At 38.7% G+C, this 18,263-nt stretch overlaps 1 protein-coding gene across 2 annotated transcripts in view; it reads right to left on the reverse strand.

Moving 5' to 3' along the window:
- Positions 1-17,631, reverse strand: part of gpsm1b (G protein signaling modulator 1b) — a 57,871-nt gene extending 40,240 nt beyond the window's left edge. For both annotated transcript variants that reach the window (XM_088940796.1, XM_088940795.1), the window contains exon 1: positions 17,495-17,631. In XM_088940796.1, coding sequence (XP_088796922.1) covers positions 17,495-17,553 — 59 coding nt within the window. In that variant the 5' untranslated portion in view covers positions 17,554-17,631. The remainder of the gene's footprint in view (positions 1-17,494) is intronic.
- Positions 17,632-18,263: the final 632 nt, after the last annotated feature.

The raw sequence follows: 18,263 nt of genomic DNA on the forward strand, positions 1-18,263 counted from the left end.
CAACACACGTCTCTCTGACAAGAAGCTATACTTCTCTGGAATTTTACCCCATATTTTATCATTATCATTATTGTATCTATTTATTTGTGGATACAGGGATGGGAAACCTGTTTGAGATATCCAAAAGGTGAATGTAAAAACAAATAAATATTTTTTTCATTTTGAATTGCTCATACAGTGTCCTAGTCTGTTAATATTGAACATGTGCCATTTGGATTTTATGCAAGTTTTCTGGGTGACTGACAATTTCTGTAGGAGCTCCCACAACATTCACAGCTGTCTCCCCAGAGCCTCTTTCTGACCAAAACTTCATTCCATCTCATTTTTTTAATATGTAACAATGTCGAAAATTGCAAATTGAAAACACCCACATTTACTTGAATTAATGTGGTGTCTTTTAATGTGGTTTAAAGACTCAGCAAAAGAATACAAGAATAAGAAGACTTTTATGGTGAACTTCCAGATGAAATTTTGTTTGAATAATGAGTAGCAGATTTCGTGTTTTTTTTTAGTTTGAGTAAACATCTTACTTTCAGCCTTGCTTTTATATTGTAGTAACACCTTTTCTTATCCACTGCAGAAAATCACAGCTGTATCCTCGACGTCCTTGCTGAGCTTAGCTGCTCAGCTGTACAAAAAGATGTTTCTTTCCATCTGCTCTGGTATCTGCTAATTTTCAGAATGTTTTTTTTAAACAGCAACTTTTAGCTGTTCTGGTGAACCTATAGTTTTAAATACAGGATGGTGTCTGACAAAGCCTGTCTTTATGAATGATATTACAGTCAGCCAGGGTTTACAGTTTCCCCTGTCACTGGAGACAGAACAGGTCAGAACACTCCTTTCCTTCAGCTTTACTTTTTCTCTCCAGCTCATGGGAGGAGAAAACAGCAAATCCTATTGCAGTGAGCATTGCCTGATATAAACACCAAGGTGCTGTCATAGTAACAGCACTAGTAAGAGCAGCCTGGTATTTTTGCTGTTCCCTAAATGTCAGATAACAACTGCCTGTTTTTGGCTTGTATTATTTTTGTCCTTTTAAAAATGTTATCCTGAGAAGAGATATACTGAAAAATTATGGAAAGTAATCAAAAGCATTAAAAAAGTAAATTATAAATGCGGAAGGTCTTAAAAAGCTTCTCTTCAACAAACGATATTACATCTGTACATTTTCTGAAAGCAAACAGGTTGATAAAAGAATATCAACATACTGTAACTACATTTTCATAGATGTTAAAAATGACTGCAGCGAAAAAGGTTAGTTATGAATTAACAATCAGTGACACATAATATTAAAATAGATAAATAAGCCATTTTGGCCACTTCCACTATCCTGCTCTACTGGAAACTGATTTGCTCCAAAGAAGGCTGAGAAAATACTAGACAATCCCGACTAAATGAAACAAATCATATTAGTGAACAAAACAGGACAGGAAAACAAACCTGCCTGGAATTATTTTTAGGAGGAAATCCACAATGAACAGTCCAATTTTACAGCACCTTTATCAATTTACTTAATTACTCTGCACAAAAGTCATGACAAGCTTGATTTCAAATTAATTTCATTCATCTCATGTCTTTCGCACACAATCCAGGTTTTAATGGAGTCGAAAGAAGCAATGCTTTGCTTAATGTCTGAATTCATATTGATACAGTCCAACCAGGGAACAAAGTTGCCTTTTACCTGCTTTGAGTTGAGCTTACATTACCTTTTCTTGTGTTTGTTGCGAGTCTTTTGTACATAGATCCAAAGCTCCAAATCCAGGGGCAGCAGGAGAGGCCTGGGTCGAGGCCCAGAGTGTGCCAGCCTGCAAATGGCCCTCTCTGCCATACTGAGGGGACATTCTGTAGGCATCCCAAAAAGTTCTCTTGAATTAGATTCAGTGTTTCTGTGACCCTTCCTCAAATGAAAGTCTTGTTATCAATTGTCTTCTTGCTTTGCCCACTTTTCTGAACCAAGTGATAAGACCCTGTCCTAAGACATCAACAACAGTTACGACCCAGACAGCTTCATTAAACTGATTCAGAAAGCGAATGCTGCCACCACCACTGTCTGGATGGGCTTTTAGGCACCACGACAGAAAACCTAAGGCCTGATCTACTTGTGCACTCTCTTTAATCACCCAAGAGGAGAGCTACAGTAGATCCCTAACTGGTCTATCTCAAATCTTCTCTGATAAATAACAAGGAAAGTGACAATGTTTTCTTATGAAGTAATTTCTAAAACAGCAATTCTTTAGTAAAGGACAGTCGAAATCCATTCAAAATGTTTTTTTCTTTCAACAGATATCATGTCTCCTTCTAAATGCTACCCAAGAAAAATGCCTGACTTCTCCAGGCTGCAAAAAAAAAAAATCATGCGATTCCCATATAAGTACTTTTTTAAATTAATCACTTTTAATGGCAATGCATAGCCATCTATATGATACATTATACTTTCAATACTGACAATGCCAAAACATAAATCAAGAGGTTGGTGAGTTCCTCAAAAGATGTCCCTGAGAATAAAGAAGGAAGCCAAGTAGAATATCCAAAGCTTCCACCCAACTTTCCACAGTCTTGAAATTCATCTTTAACTATCAGATCTGAAATACACTAAAAAAAACGTGTCCAATATTACTGATCTGCAAACATCTGAACAGCAGAATCCGAAATGTCCATGCCTGTGTTCATCTTGTTAGTTGTACAGTAGTCTTTCGCTTGCTTCCTTGCTGTGTCTCTGCTGCTAATACTTTAGTGAGAGTCTCAATCTGCTCTAATTCTACAATCTGCCTGCCTCAGCAAGAACACAATGGAGACGTGCTTAATAATCCTGCACGCAGCTGACCCCAGTATAAATTCATGTCTGTGAAGGTCAAGGCAAATCAGGGTAACAGTCAGCATAATAAATAATGTCATAAGTCTAAATGACATTCATCGCTGCCTTTTAAGTTGAAATACTATGAGTCAGTTGTACTAAAGAAGGGCTGTCACAGCACAAACATAAGGTGATTTCCAGTATGTTGCAACAATTTACAAAGTAGACATTGTGCTCAATGTACTGAGAACAAATATGAGTTATTGCAAAGAACTAACATATACAGTACTAATTTAAATATTTGTTGTGGCACTTTAGTGATTCAAGCATTTGTACAAACCTCATCCCACATTTGTGATTTATACAAGACTGACCATAATTAAAAGCCCATCAAAGGCATAACCTCAAAGAAAAAATACCTCAACAAACTATTTGGGAAAGCTTCTCTCATATCATAGAGCATGATTCACAAATCACCTGATTTCTGAATGGATTGTGATAGATTTCTAATACTTTAAACATTTACAATTCTTTAGGGCATTGGAACAAGGTAAGCAACAGGATTACAAATGGTGACACAAAATTCCACGTATTAAAAAGTTAGACTGCCAGTATAAACCTCTGGATTTTATATGTGTATAAATAAAGTTCTTGTTAAGTACAGTTCACTTACAAGTACTCACTGAAACATTGTTTTGGTCTTAAGTATCTTAACAGAAATGGTACAATTTTGGTGATGTTCTGTGACAAAGTAGTATTAGTAATAATAATAATAATATAAAAGTTAAATAGTGCTTTTCTGGACATTCAAAGCTCTTTACAGGTAATGAGGACTCCCCTCCACCACCAATGTACAAAGCCCACCTGGATGATGCAATGGCACATAGTGCAACAGTATCGCTGGGGAGGAGAACAGACTGATGAAGCCAGTTCAGAGATGGGGATTATTAGAAGGTCATGATTAGTAAAGACCAGGGGGAAATTTGACCAGGACACCAGGGTTATCCCCCTACTCTTTTCAAGAAGTGCCCTGCAATTTTTAATGACCAGAGATAGTCAGGACCTTGGTTTTACGTCTCGTCTGAAAGACAATGCATTTTTACTATACAGTGTCCCCATCACTATAATGGGGCAGGGAAGGTGCCCCCTACCTGCCACACTAACTTTTAGCAGCAACCTTAGTTTTTCCCAGTTTACTCCATGCAGGTGATGCTTCAGAACCAGAATTGAAGCCAGGGCCCCAATTCAAGGCAGCAATATTAACTACCGTATCGCCGAGCTGCCCGCAAGAGAAAATAAGATACAAAAATCAATAAGGGACAAAAGCAGATATAGCAATACCTGGAAAATAAAGACAGTATAAAGTAGTGCCTTGAGATCAGTCGCTAAACACCCCCTTCAAAACCAGTCTTGTCTAATTTTAGTTTTTGAACAGACCTGTTCAAAAGCTTGTGTTTCTGGTATACATTTACCAGAAAATAAGTAAATATATCCCAAAGGAAAATCACATAATCAAATGACACATTCTTCCAATGTATTTGTTATGCTTGCCCCTGGGATGAGGAATGTATCAGCCTCCAGTGTGTAGTTCCTTACTGATCAGAGACACTGTTGAAAGCATTTAAACTCTGTGTGTGTTCTGAGTCCCCCAAAGGGAGTGTGACAACAGATCGGCAGTCTGTAGCAGTTAAACTGATTTGCTGTGTTTCACAGCTCTGATCCCCCATCAGTTATGCATGCTTCCCATAAATTTTTAATGGAAAACAGTTAAACTGGAGCCAGAAAATCAAGTGAGTGTTTAAGTGCTGATGTTTTATTTAAAACGACACAACCGTAATAGGAAACTGCCATGTTCAAAGATCACTGAGTGGCTGTGAGCATTATTAGCAGGCCTGGCTGGCTGCTAGACTTCCCCGAAACAAACTTTTCCACTGTGGCTGAAATTGAATTATAAAACATTTGGTAATAATAGTACATTCGAGTCAGGACATTTCAAGCAGTTTACAAGGAGTTTATAACGAAGGTCTGGGAGGGACGACAACAGCCAAGTTCAATCAGATTCAGCTGTCAGTAATTTTTCATCATTCCTGATGTTACTTCCTCACCTAAAACACTATAAATACTGTACACGATCCCCTTCTCTCCCTGTCATATATCTTATTGCATCCCACCTCCACCCCATGTCCACCTCTGCAGCTGCCCCTTGGTCACTCCTCACTCTGCATGAGGGTCAATTGGGGCAGTGTGGTGGCTCTGTGGCCAAGGACCTGCACCTGTGGCTGGAAGGTTGCTGGTTTGTATCCCATGGCCGGCAGAGGAATCCTACTCTGTTGGGCCCCTAAGCAAGGCCCTTAACCCCAGCTGCTCCAGGGGTGACGTATAAATGGCTGACCCTGCGCTCTGACCCCAAGCTTCTCTCCCTGTCTGTGTGTCTCATGGAGAGCCAGTTGGGGTCTGTGAAAAGACAAATTCCTAATACAACAAAATTGTATATGGCCAATAAAGTGATCTTATCTTATCATCCTGTGGCCAGAAGGTTAGCCCTCAGCCAAGCAGGTAAAGCCAAATTTTATTCACTAAAAAAAATCCATAATTCTTTCAGCACACTTAATTCTCTGGTGTTGATATTCCCATGGAGGAGGAGAATGTGCAGATCTGGTGACTTCAGATCAAGAAGTTGCTGGAACCCAAATGAAGGGTTTAACGTACTTCAAAGAGGTACAATTGCTAAGGAAACCCAAGGTAGAAATTCAAAGAGGTTTGCTCTCATCAAATGAGTGGAACACAGAGACCCAGTTCCCTCACCTTACATGAATTTTTTTTTTTTACATTTTATCCTAACTCATTAGTCATATTTCAGCACCTGCCTTCACCAATGTAGCTCTCTGTGATCGTCAATCAACTCATGTCTGTGTTGAGCTATGACACAAAATAAAATGGATGGTGCATTAAAGGAATTTTATAGAGAAAAATCTGTCCAGAATTTTTTCTTGACAGCCCAGGAGATATATTGGTATCAAATTTGCTGAGAGGACTAGCACTCGCCATCTCTCAGAGGTACTTACCAGTGCCTGAGCCACAGTGCAAGCTATTCCATCTGCCAAACCTCCAGCCAATTGGTCTGGGCGATTGAGGTGCTGTCAGAGTGTGTTTTTACAAAATATGAGACTTGCTACACATGGCAATTTTAATGTCACTTTTGAATAAACAAAATGATATGATTTGCCAAAGCATCCATGAATATTTTACCACTCTGCCTCACTTTTCAGTCTTAATCTGTTCTGTTGTGCATGTAATAGGCATCTTCATATCAACAGAGTTTATTGTCAAAATTTTTCCATGGAACGTACCCAGTTTTCTCTCAATACACTGATTAATAACAAGACTGGGTCTTGTGCAGCTGCACAGAGGCATCTTGTCAGCTGTCTCTACAAGGATTAAGTTGCCAAGCAGTCTAATCTGGAATTACAGTAAAGATGAGCCCTGGAAACCAATGGGATTAAAAGGGAGAAGGCCAGTTTATTAAGATGAGAGCAAAGGCTTTTCCTGTGGGTTAGTGACTTCACTCGTTTCTCCTGTTCTATCTCCTGGCACTGAAATACAAAAAGGGAATCTAAAGATTTGACTCTAACTCAGCCCCTGCTGTGCTGTGAGCAGAACTGTGTCCTTTTTTTCTTTTTCTCTCTTTGTCCCTTTTTCAAATACTCTAAAAAAAACCAAAAGAGCTGTGAATTTGTTTTGTCTTAAGTTTCTTATGTAATTGTTCTGCCCCTGTTAATTAGCAGAATGATCTTTCTTCCTACTCAAACCATGATGCTGGGAACTCATCAAAATACAACTCTTTAAAAAGAGGAAAAACATACGCAAAAAACACGGGCAGGTTTTTTGTACATGCAAACTGATGGAAAGTCAGTGTAAAGGTATTATTCACTAATAAAGTAAAGTTAGAAGTGGAGTGTAGGATTTGTGGTGCTGTTTGGCATTAGGATTAGAGACTATATAGGGATTTTGTTTTAACTTTAAAGATTTGAACTCAAACGCAATCATTACATTCCACACAGTTTAGCTTTGCAACACAATACCGTTATGAATGCTGCTACCATGGCCATTGGAATATGTCAACACTGCTATTTGTGACCTTGAAGGGCGACGGGTTTCACACAGGACTCAATGTCTCGCTCTACCCATTTATATCTGCTGTTCTTTTAAAGCCATAAATCGCAGGTTAAGTGACAAAATCACACTGTGAATTTCGCTATTACAGGAAGCACAATTTAGAAATCTCTGTTCTTCTATTAAATGTCTTTTCCACAGTGTTAGGTGTTTAAGTGTCCTCCCAAACAAAACCACACTTATGTCTTTTTTGTTCTCGCAGTACTTCAGAGAGCACTAGGCAAATTTGATTCTTTTGCAAATCTACGATGCACCCACATATAAAGAGGATCATATAAATGCTGTAAAGACGAAAGTAGTCTTGTGAGGTCTTATTGGAGTGGACAAAATACAGCACTTTAGGCCTAAATTTGTCTTTGCCTCTTCTAATCTGTAATACATTCAGTGCAGTAATTACCCCTTAATTGCCATATTGTGTTACTGAATGTCTTATTTAAAAATATGAGAGCAACTTAACTAAGAATTATTTTCTGTTGTAGCTGTCTGGTGGCCAGTATGTAATTGATATCTGTAACGTCAAGTTATTGACTGCTCTGCTGATATGCTATGTTAATAAAGGTTAGGAATTTTAGCTTCTTTTTTGAGAGCTTCATTTTATGTGTCATGATATAATGCCAGCTTTGGACTGTCTAGCCAATGAACCCAATAAATGATTTAAGACACACCACTGTGCTTTATTATCTAATTGTAGACAGAAAGCTCTATCTATCCTTCACCAAATTTCCAAATCATCTTCTTTTCAGCGCTTGGTTTTTAATGTATTTTTAAATGATTTCTGAAAAAACAGGAGTGCTGGTTACAGCTGTTGAAATTATTTCTAACTTACACAGAAATAAATAGCAGAAGTACAAGAAGTAGCAGGCATCTTTGAAATATGGGCCAAGAGCACTGTGGTGTACCAGAAGTGTTGCCCTCCAGAAAGTTTATATTCTTTCCTTTGCTTTTAGCCTCTATAGCAACACAGTCAACAGAGCCTGGCTGGCACACAGGTAGAGTGTGGCCTTAGTTTAACTGAAAAGGGAGAAGAACGGATTATAGTACCTGGTATAGTACCAGTACCTGGTGAGTGCATTTATATTATATAAATATATGACCATTTTTATGTATAAAATTATATCTTTATAATCTCATGTTTTCATAAAAAGTTGTGCTCCAGTAATTTCACATTTTAATTACTATTGCTCTGAATTTTCTACTGTGAGCTTTCTAAATATCTCTTCAACCATTGCTACTGGGGTTTTAAAAAAACACATTTGTGGTATTTGAAGCCGCACATGGAAAGAGAATGACAAATCTGGAACAGTGCTTAGCCAAGTACAGGGAAAATATAGTCCAACACATATCATAGTGCAGAATTAAAGGCAAATATTTCCTTGTGGATCACAAAACATATTTTGAGAAGTAAACCCAAATGGTATAACATTGGCAGTCTCTGGCCCTTAGTAATACAGTCACAGTACTTTAGCCTGAAGACATATTAATCTTTTAACATAATATTTTTATATTATTGAAATCTGTGATGGAAGAAATCATCAAGCACACTAAAAGAAAACAGCCAGTGAGCTTGACTGTGCATCTCAGTATTGCCAGGATGATAAACGAGGGTACAGAGGCAAGTTTCCCAACACGTCTCTGACTGAGGTTAGAAAGAGAATGAATGCCTGCGGCTCAGCTCTTTCCTTTCAGTATTGGCTCCAGCTTTAATTTGACTGTTTGGAGACAATTGGGCTATAATTACATGCCTGTGGTCATAGGAGACAGTGTATTTCTGCCTTTTGAATGAAAGACTTGTTGGCTGCCTGAATGACTGTACTGTAAGTGTGTTTCAGCGGATCGCCTAGTAACCAGACCATAAGAAAATAAGAACGCTTACAAAGGAGGACGTCGTTTAATCTGTTTTGCTCATTTGATTGGTAATAACTTGTTAATCTGAAAATATCATTCAGTAGTTTCTTAAAGATCTGCCTTTGATTATGTCTGGATTGTTTGTCTTTGGCTCCCATAGCTGTTTAAATAATTACCTTCACATTTGGTGCTTCTTACAGGACATGCTCAGTAGAACATTTTTAGTCACATTTAACCTTGAAAAACAATGAAAAGGTGCACTCCTGCCCTGTTGTCTTTATCAGCCCTTCTCTGTGCTACTGTGCATATCCTGTGCTCTCTTACCTTGAATTGTAAACTCCTTTTTGTGTCGCGGCGTCACACAAAGATACATTCCTCTGATTTGTTTCTTGGTGATTCACATGTGGTCATCGGGAACTCAGCATCCTCCATTCCTCGGCATTATTGTTTCACTGTCTTGCCTGCACCACTACAGCTCCTTCTCTCACAGTCGCTGCTCTGAAAATATCCAAGTTCCACCAATCCACAGTCCACTCCCCCAACCTCTCTCTCTTGCTGCTCTGCCATTGTCTTGAGTCCAAAACTTCTATTCAATCCCCCGACTCTCACCCCTAGGCTCTCTCAGACTTTCCTCTTAATACCAGGCTAGAAATATTTTGCTCCTAACTATGAGAGAACTGTGGTCACATTGGCACCAATTGCATTCAGACAGAGGACTGTAATTAGACAATGCTAATCCACAGTAAATTAGAGGGATGCAGGTCTGGTTGCCGTGGCAACAAACCGAGGCCCCAGAACAACCTGGACCCAAGAATCTCTCCCCGCCTTTCTCCGTCTGTTGCACTTCTTAAACCTCCAGCCATGTCTCCCTGCTTTCTTTCTTTCACTTTCTTCGAAGTTTTATCTCCCTCATCTTTCTGTTATGTCAGTATTTTCTTGTCTCCCTTTTCTTTCTGTGTAGCCTCTGAAGAGTAGCCCAGCTCGCTTCCAACACAGCTGGGATGCATTAGCCTGCTCATTGAGGCTTGGCTGGGGTGATTTTTGCAGGAGACTAACTGCATATATGAGACTACAGAGTGAGTAGTCTGGAAGACAGGGACTGAGATGTGTTCAAATCTGACAAAGTCTGAGTACATGTCAAGTTGTATGCGAAAGAATTATCTGTGCACTGTTGCAAGGATTGAGTAGAGGAAAATGGTAGGCTTAAACATCTTTAAGTTTTACCTCTACATACTGTACTATACCAAAGTCTTTTTAGAGTATTTAAGTGTTTTGAATGAGTGATCTGTGGTCATATTGTCTGTAAGTTATTCAGCTCTATCAACAAGCACACATTGACTCTTAAGTCTTTCAGCCCAAAGCACAGCTTCTGCGAAAGCTCTTCACGATTTTGACAAAGACAGCTGAATCTGGAACCAAATGGGGAGGAGTTTGCCTCACATCCAACCTGTGTTCTAGGCCAAACCCCTGTTGCCATTTCAAGATAATTAACTCATAAATTGTGGTAGAAAAGTCACAAACTGAATTAAGCTATCTTACAAAGAGGGTTCTGGAGAGATAGTTTTAGTTTAAATGAAGTGATTTTTTTAAAGTAAATATTCAAATTGCAGAAGAGGGGACAAGGTGCCGAGACAAATTAATAGTGGGTCTCCTCACCTCTCCATTCTGCTCAGACAAGGGGTGCTTCTCTGCTCCGTGGGCTTCACAACATACTGTCGCAGGCTGATTGATTCAATGCAATGGTATGCTTCAAGTTCAGCCTTAGGCAAACACTTTATTGATCATTATAGTTTCATAATCCTCAGACAGAAAAGGGATACATAGCTAGCTCTAAGCAAAAAGCTTAATGGAATCTAGTAGAATTTAAATCCTATGAATCTGTATTATTAATGCCATTCCGGTCTGCCATGTCTACTAGGATCCTGGTGTTGGTGGTGGCAATAGCAGGAGAGGTCACGGAGGACCAGAAAGCAAACAGAGCTCACATGTGCTGGCTTGTGCCAGGGGTAGCAATTTGTGTGTGTTGCCTGGCTTTGACACTACGCACAATGAGATTGAAATTGCAATTTCAAACACACATGTTTTGATACCACTGGAGCAACAAATGCTGCACAACTAGCACAAAAGAAGCCTCACATAAAAGCACATCTGGGCAGAGAACTGAAACAGATAACAACATTAATTAAAAGTCACCCATTGATGTCAAACAACATTGTACAAAGTGCCTTTTCCACAGGGATTGGCTCACGGATTGTATAAGTATCTTGCTGCAATACTTAGACTGTACAAAAAACATCAGAAGCAATGTTTATCCATCGGGCAGGAATACATTTTATGTACATTTACTCAGTATCATTACATTGCTACACTGAGTAACCATTGCATCATGCAATACAGACTTGTCTTTCAAATTAAGACCCTTAAATTAACACATCTTAAAAGTCAGCCTGAGAAAACTGGAATTTATTGACACAAAGACAAAAGAGGCAAAATCAGGTGTAGTCATTTCACTCAGTTTTTTCAACTCAAGTTTCGATGGCCAAATGTATCATTTTAGTGTGAATCATGACATGAATCTTTTGACTCTTGCCTTTCCATTACAGTAATTTGAATTCCACAACCTGTTATGTTACCGTTAACTTTGTTGTCAGACTTGAATACTCATTTGCCTACTGATTTTTGTTTCTTTGACATGTAGAATTCTTGCAAACAGACCTGGTGTTTCGCTCTATCAGGGAGTCAGTTATTTGACTCTGACTTTAACCAGTTTAGCTATTGAGATGACTTCTCAGACAGCTGCACATTACAAAATGCATTCTATGACTAGTGCTATACTATGAATGTATCTCCTTTTACATTCTGTATGGAAATATATGGTTTTATCTCTTTCTTGACAATTATGGTAACACTTAACTTTGGCCAGGGCTGCATTTTGTTTATAAAAGGCCTTCAGAATTACTGTACTCAGAGCATAGCAGGAAAAGGTACATTTTTGTGGGTGCCTATTTTGCTTACTGGAAGAGGGCCTTATCTGTTAGTTAAAACTCATTTCAAAATTTCACTGAGCTGTGCTGTGACACTTGTTAACTACAGACACTTGCCAACCTGGGATTTATGCAGTGAATGGGTTTATTAATAAGGTGAAAAAGCTGTCATGGTGTTTTAATGTGAAAATATGAATTTAACATCTATTTTTATGAAAGCCCCTCATTGACTGAAAACGGCTAATGTCACGTATGTCCACAAATAGAATCACAATACTGAAAAAAGTAATTACAGACCAACAAATCTTAAATCTATCAAATGTAAGGTTGTGGAGATGATAAATTGGACTAAACTGGAAAATCACCTCTATGGCAATAGTATTATAGGAAATGGTCAAAAGGGATTTAGAAAAGAAAGGTCATAGCTCTTAGCCTGCCAGTGTAGGGTAGTTCTTTGAGCCCAGGAATATACAGAACATGGCTCCTCTTCTCTGAGCATATACAAACACGCTCATTCCAGACCAACAAGTAATGTAATAATCAATATCTTAAATGAGTTCTTACAACTGAGAAATATGCCATATAAATACTGTTTTTATTTCCAGGAATCATCCAAATGCATGCATTTATTTGAAGTCTGACCACAGTTAAGAATTCATCTTTTATGCGGAGCTTTTCAAAAACCTTTTAGTAATGAACATACACCATATCGATAGGCTCTGTTTGAATCCATTACTGCATTACAGACCTGGAAATGTAGGCCTGAGGTCTCAACTTCAAGTACTGCAAGTGCTAAAACAGAAGCAGTGATTGTTGCGAATGTGTTCTCAGTAACTCTGCACCTCAGATATGCATCGATGATCATGAGTTAAGGTATGCAGTGTCCCTGGAGCTCAGGTGTCAGCCTCCAGTCAAAGGCAGATATTGGGATAAGTGACATTGGCATAAAGAGCACACTTTCCGTCCGTGACAAATGGAAATCCATTGTGAACAAATCATTTGTGAAGAGCACTGCCAAATTTATGGTCTTGTCATGACTTCTACCTGCACCATACTAAGATGAACAGCTATGCAAATGTTTAGCCGTCAACACAAGAGCTTGAGCACATGTTGCACTGTAGAAGGCTTCAGCTTTTCAAATTACAGGAAACATTTCCATAGCCAAGGCAGTTTGTACAGGAGAGATGGATAACATCAAACTGAGGTGCAGCATTTGTCTTGGGTTATCCACCCAAAAAACAATTTAAAAGAAATCTTAAAAAGCATGGAATGGTAGAGAATCTAAAGAAAATGTCAAGGGAGATACACAAGCAGCAATGTCAAAGACAGGACCCAAGGGAAAAATTAAACATCAAAGTACCGGCATAATTAAGTATTTATGCATAAATGCTTGCAGTATTAGAAAATAAATACATAATACTGAGGTGATCACGTTAACAATTGATTAGGACGTACTGTAAATGGATACAACATTTGTGGATACACAGTGTCCTGGACAAACAAGAGAGAGATGAAAGAGAAGGGCATGTACTGTGGCACTACTGTATATTATAAAAAGGCACAGTTACAAGTATGCCACAGATCCCCAAATCCACATACAGTACTAATATTATCTTGCATAACGTAATGTATTTTATATTATATAATTGTATTGTATAAATGTGGAAAAGAAGAAAACGATTTAATGGAGGATATAAACTTTCCTCATATAGTCTGTGACCAAACGATATGAATGGATGTTGATGTTATTGTAAGTTCATTAATGATTGCTTTCATACTCAGTTTGGCAGAAGACCTATAAGAAGGAAGGTATTATTCTTTTTTTTTTCAAATAGCCCAGAATGAGAAAAGGTACCCCATTACAGAACCGTGATCATTATAGTATATTGCTTGATTTGACATGATTGTCAAAACTGTACAGGTAGACTTTAAATTAAATATTATGAATTTCAGGAAAGTGAATGATAATGAGATATAACTGTAGAATGGGACACAGTGGATATGTGATCAGTAGACAATTAATGGAAACAGTTTAAAAGTACTATACTAGAAGCACAGGAAAAAATTATTCCAAGTGTCATTAAATCACAAATGTAGAAAGCAGTGACACAAAAGGAATAATAAATCAATATATAAGGAGAAAAAAAACAATTAATGGGAATATACTACACTTACACTTACAGACTAAAATATTTTTTCAGTCTTGATAGGAAAAGACTGTGAGTGAGTTTGATACAAGTGTTCAAAATCCACAAAGGCATTTACAATGTCAAACCAATGATCTTTTTCAGACTCAACTCAAGTGGAAACAACAGGGAAGAGCATTTCATACAGAACAGGAGGCACTTTTTTACTCAAAGGGTTGTGGGGGTTGTAACAAGCTACCCAGACATGCTGATGAAGATGATACCCTGATCTCTTCCATGGAACAACCTAATGAGATCCTCAGATTAATTAGCTACTAAAAACCCAACAAACACTTCTTGTTTGCAAGTACAGTAGTCCTATATTCTTCGATATGCATTTTTATATAATTTCAGCTACAGTGCAATGGAAGGATAGTCAAGGTACAGAGAATTAGCACTGTACTCAATAGTGCACAAGCCATAAATAACACTATATGAAGAATCATATTAATCATACTGTATGACTCTATATGAAGATTATATACTGTATTCTTCTTCTTTTTCACAGCCTTAGTCCCAGACTGTCCTGGGGTCAGCTCTCTACAGTTTTCCCCACAGTAGCATAATTTCCATTAGTACCCTGTTGGGACACAGCACTAATGGCGGCCGTTGTTAACCCAGGCCCCGACCGATCTGGTATGTGCTTTGTGTTCTTTGCAACCATGGTTTTGGCAAGATGGTTTTACGTCGGATGCCCTTCCTGACACAACCCTTTTAGTCGCCTCTTACGACAGGCAGGGATACCCAGGAGGTATTCTGATCCCCCTCCCGAGGGAATAAGATTATATACTGTATGAAGATCAACTAATCTATTTTCTATGAAATGTTCTGTAATGTTGATCTCCTGTGTGTACCCAAAATGAGACTCCTACTGTACATGGGGGATCATGAATTCTGCTGTGTGGCTCAGTGAATGTGGTACACAGTTCATAAGACTATCACAAATTCTGTTTCTTTTGATGCATTTAAATTGTGTCTGAAAACATTGCACAATGCTGTTTAATATTTAATTTTCCTGTGTCTAACTGTGTATCATTGTTGGTTTTTTTTCCTGTTTGGCGCTTTCGATATGTCATATACAATACATTACAGTTTTTTATTACTATTGTAAGTTTCAACAAGTAGCAATAAGAGCCGTGCCAATTTTGAACTGCTCCTTTGAGTCAGGCATTGTAAGAAATGTAACAACTGTATCGTTTACTCCAAAAGTGAACTAAAAATGAAGGCAATGAATTACACAGATTTGTACAAGAATAGAAAATAAAATTTAAACGGCCAACTCAAGGTTTTTGCTCTGCAAAAGATCATACAGTATAAAATTTTTCTCAGTTGCCTGGGGGATGATATACAGTCCTCCTTGAAGCCTTGTTGTGGCACATAACTGAAATGACAGTGGAAAAAGAGTATAGTACTGTACATGCAGCCTCAGAGCTGTAGCCTGTGAATAGCCCGTGGATGTCAATTCACACCTCCATCTCATTAGCATTCCCATTTTCCTCTCAGAGCACCCTCAAACAGCTGAGTGTGGAGGCTGCTGGGCTGGGGGAGGAGTGGGCATACTGTGATTAAGTCAGTCGTCTTCCTTTGAGAATTATCTCAGTCTTCACCCTTTCATTTTGCTAGCTTCTTTAGTACAGCTACCCCGAGCTGGAGCAAAGTGTTGTGGGTGACCAAAACAAGCTTTACCGGTTGTGTTGTTGAAATAGATTGCCGGAGGTCCTTCATTAACTTGCTAGATATGATGCTTCGATCCATCAGTTACCAAAAACCAGGCAAGCACGCTGTATGATCGCTTGCTTCTAACTAGTCATATGTATTCTTGTAACTGCGCATAAAAACATTAATTTGAGAGCAAGTAATGGAAAGCAACCAGAGAACAATTGGCAGTTTGCAAGACTCAGGAGTCCGTGTGGCCAATTGTTAAAATAATTGATTTATGCATCCTTGTCAAAGTAAGCCCACTTTGAAAGAAGTACTGTAAATGTTGTACTAATACACGTCTGACTGTGGATGCAAAACCACAGAGGATTAAATTCCATTTGTTTTCTTAACTTTCATTTTGAATCATGCATTTCATTTCAGAGTTTGTTTTCATGGAACAAACTACAGCACATGGGTATTAATGTACGTTTCTAGTATAGATGCATATTTACATTACACTATTATAGTATATACATCAGTATTTGCATACATTTCCATTTGAGTTATCTGATATCTCCTTTTGTATTGAGACATTGTTTCATAAACCTAGCAGTAATAAATGGTGTTCATTTATATCTAACTTGCCCAGTGAATATTTACGGATAAAAAACAGTTAAGTCAATTTGCCTAGAAGCATTCAAATTTATAAATTAGAGTGCTATGTGCAATCCTAATTGTAATATTATTTTAAACCAAAAAAAAATCTTTACTGAAGTAACTTTTGCACTAATGTGGTCTATGGTCACCAATATCGTTACTGTAATTTGTTTTTAGTTACAGTGCATAATTAGTTACTTATTTAGCCAATGATTGAGTCTCAATACTATACCTGTTGAAGTTTTTGATTTAAACAATTATGATACTTTAGGCTGCTGTGTATTAATCTATTCTTGCTGCTGTCCTGTATTTACAATCATCAGCAAATTCACAAATTTTAAATATGAGGACACAACTCTTGTAGTTGCACACAGAGGTGAAACAGCACAAACCCGAGCTTCAGCAAAGTACCTCTTAGATTGTAGAAAACAAGTTATTTTCTCTTGTACTGTATGTGACCTCTCAACTTCCACAAGAGCAGCAGTGAGATGTTGGATAAATTGTAGGGCAATCTTCAGATTCCCACTGACAATAGGGAGTGTGGTGCAGTGCAACTTCTCCCACTAGTCATGTTTCTTTGACACGCTGCCTTCAAACCCTGTCACCTCCTCTCAAGGAAATTCCACATCACACACACATTCTGCTGCACAGGCAGCACAAACACGAGCAGAAGCGCACACAGCTCTCTGACCGAGCCTGACACTGCGCTGTTTGTGAACTCAGTAAAGCACGAGGGGAACTACAGAGGAAGCACAGCAGGGCACTGAAAGTGTGGTGGCGTAGAGTATGTAAATAGTGCAACGGTAAAGAATACAAATTTACCACAGGTGAAAGGTACACACAGCATTGCCAGAGATTTGTGCCCTCTATAGATCCACCTTCATATTTTGAAGCATTTAAGGTGGTTTGGTCACAAAACCCCAGCTCCTTCTCTACATTTACCAGTTAACAGCCTCATAAACATTTAAACATTCCTGCCAGCTACAGCAGTTGTCCCCTTTTCGCAATTTTGTAGCCCATTTGAATGCATTACTTGTGGTATTTTAGAGAAGACAGTGTCCAAGAATTGGTTCAGTGTACTACCACACCAATCCACACACTCCCTGCTTAACTCCTCCTGTGTTCAGACAGCTTGCCGGCTAACTGTATTCAGCTCATTTCTCCCCCACCAGGCTCTGTGCCTGCCCCCTCCCTCACCCTCCCTCAGGTCCTACCTGGAGTGTAGCCTTTTGCTGGCTGGTTCCTGGTCCACACCATTAGGAGACAGAGCCATGAGCTCTGCAGAGCAAGTCCCCGGTGTGGTGCTGTTTTGTCAGCTTCTTCCTTGGAGCACTAACAGCAGTTCTGTGGCAATGGCAGCCGTCAGGAAGTGATGTATTGTACAAATAAACCATAAAGGCAGGCCCCACCTCCGGCCGTGACATCACCCAGAGGGAGCTGGGCTAGAGAAAGCTGCTACAGTAGCTGCTCACTCTGAATATAGATTTCCCCCTAGGCTAAGACATGCACACACTGTGCTTTCTCTCTCTCTCTGCCTTGATTACTGTACTTTCTCTTTCTTTATCAGTCACATTTCTTCACTTTTGTGTGTGTGTGTGTGGGGGGGGGGGGGTGTTGTTTTGTTGTTTCTTCATTCTGTATCTATGTTTTTTTGGTGTCCTTGCTAAAGCTAAAAACATTTCTCTCGTAACTCTTCTTTTTCTCCACTTTGTTTTCTGCCTCCTTATCTGAGCAAGTACTGTATCTCTTATTCCAATAGCAAAAACGTCTGAAATAACAGATTTCGGTTTTATCCCATTTGTAAATAATTTAGAAACTGATGCCCGGCACTACCTCTGTTTCCCGTTTTTTGGTATGATTATTGCGATTCTTTCTTAGCCAAAGAAAGTGTGCATTCTCCAGTTGTTTATCTTTTTAAATTATTTTTGAAGAGGCTAAGGAGGAGGTGAATGATGTGCCTAGAAAAAAATCAAATCATTAATT

The sequence above is a fragment of the Atractosteus spatula genome, chromosome 23 (assembly GCF_055471065.1).
Source record: "Atractosteus spatula isolate fAtrSpa1 chromosome 23, fAtrSpa1.hap1, whole genome shotgun sequence".
Classification (NCBI taxonomy): Eukaryota; Metazoa; Chordata; class Actinopteri; order Semionotiformes; family Lepisosteidae; genus Atractosteus; species Atractosteus spatula.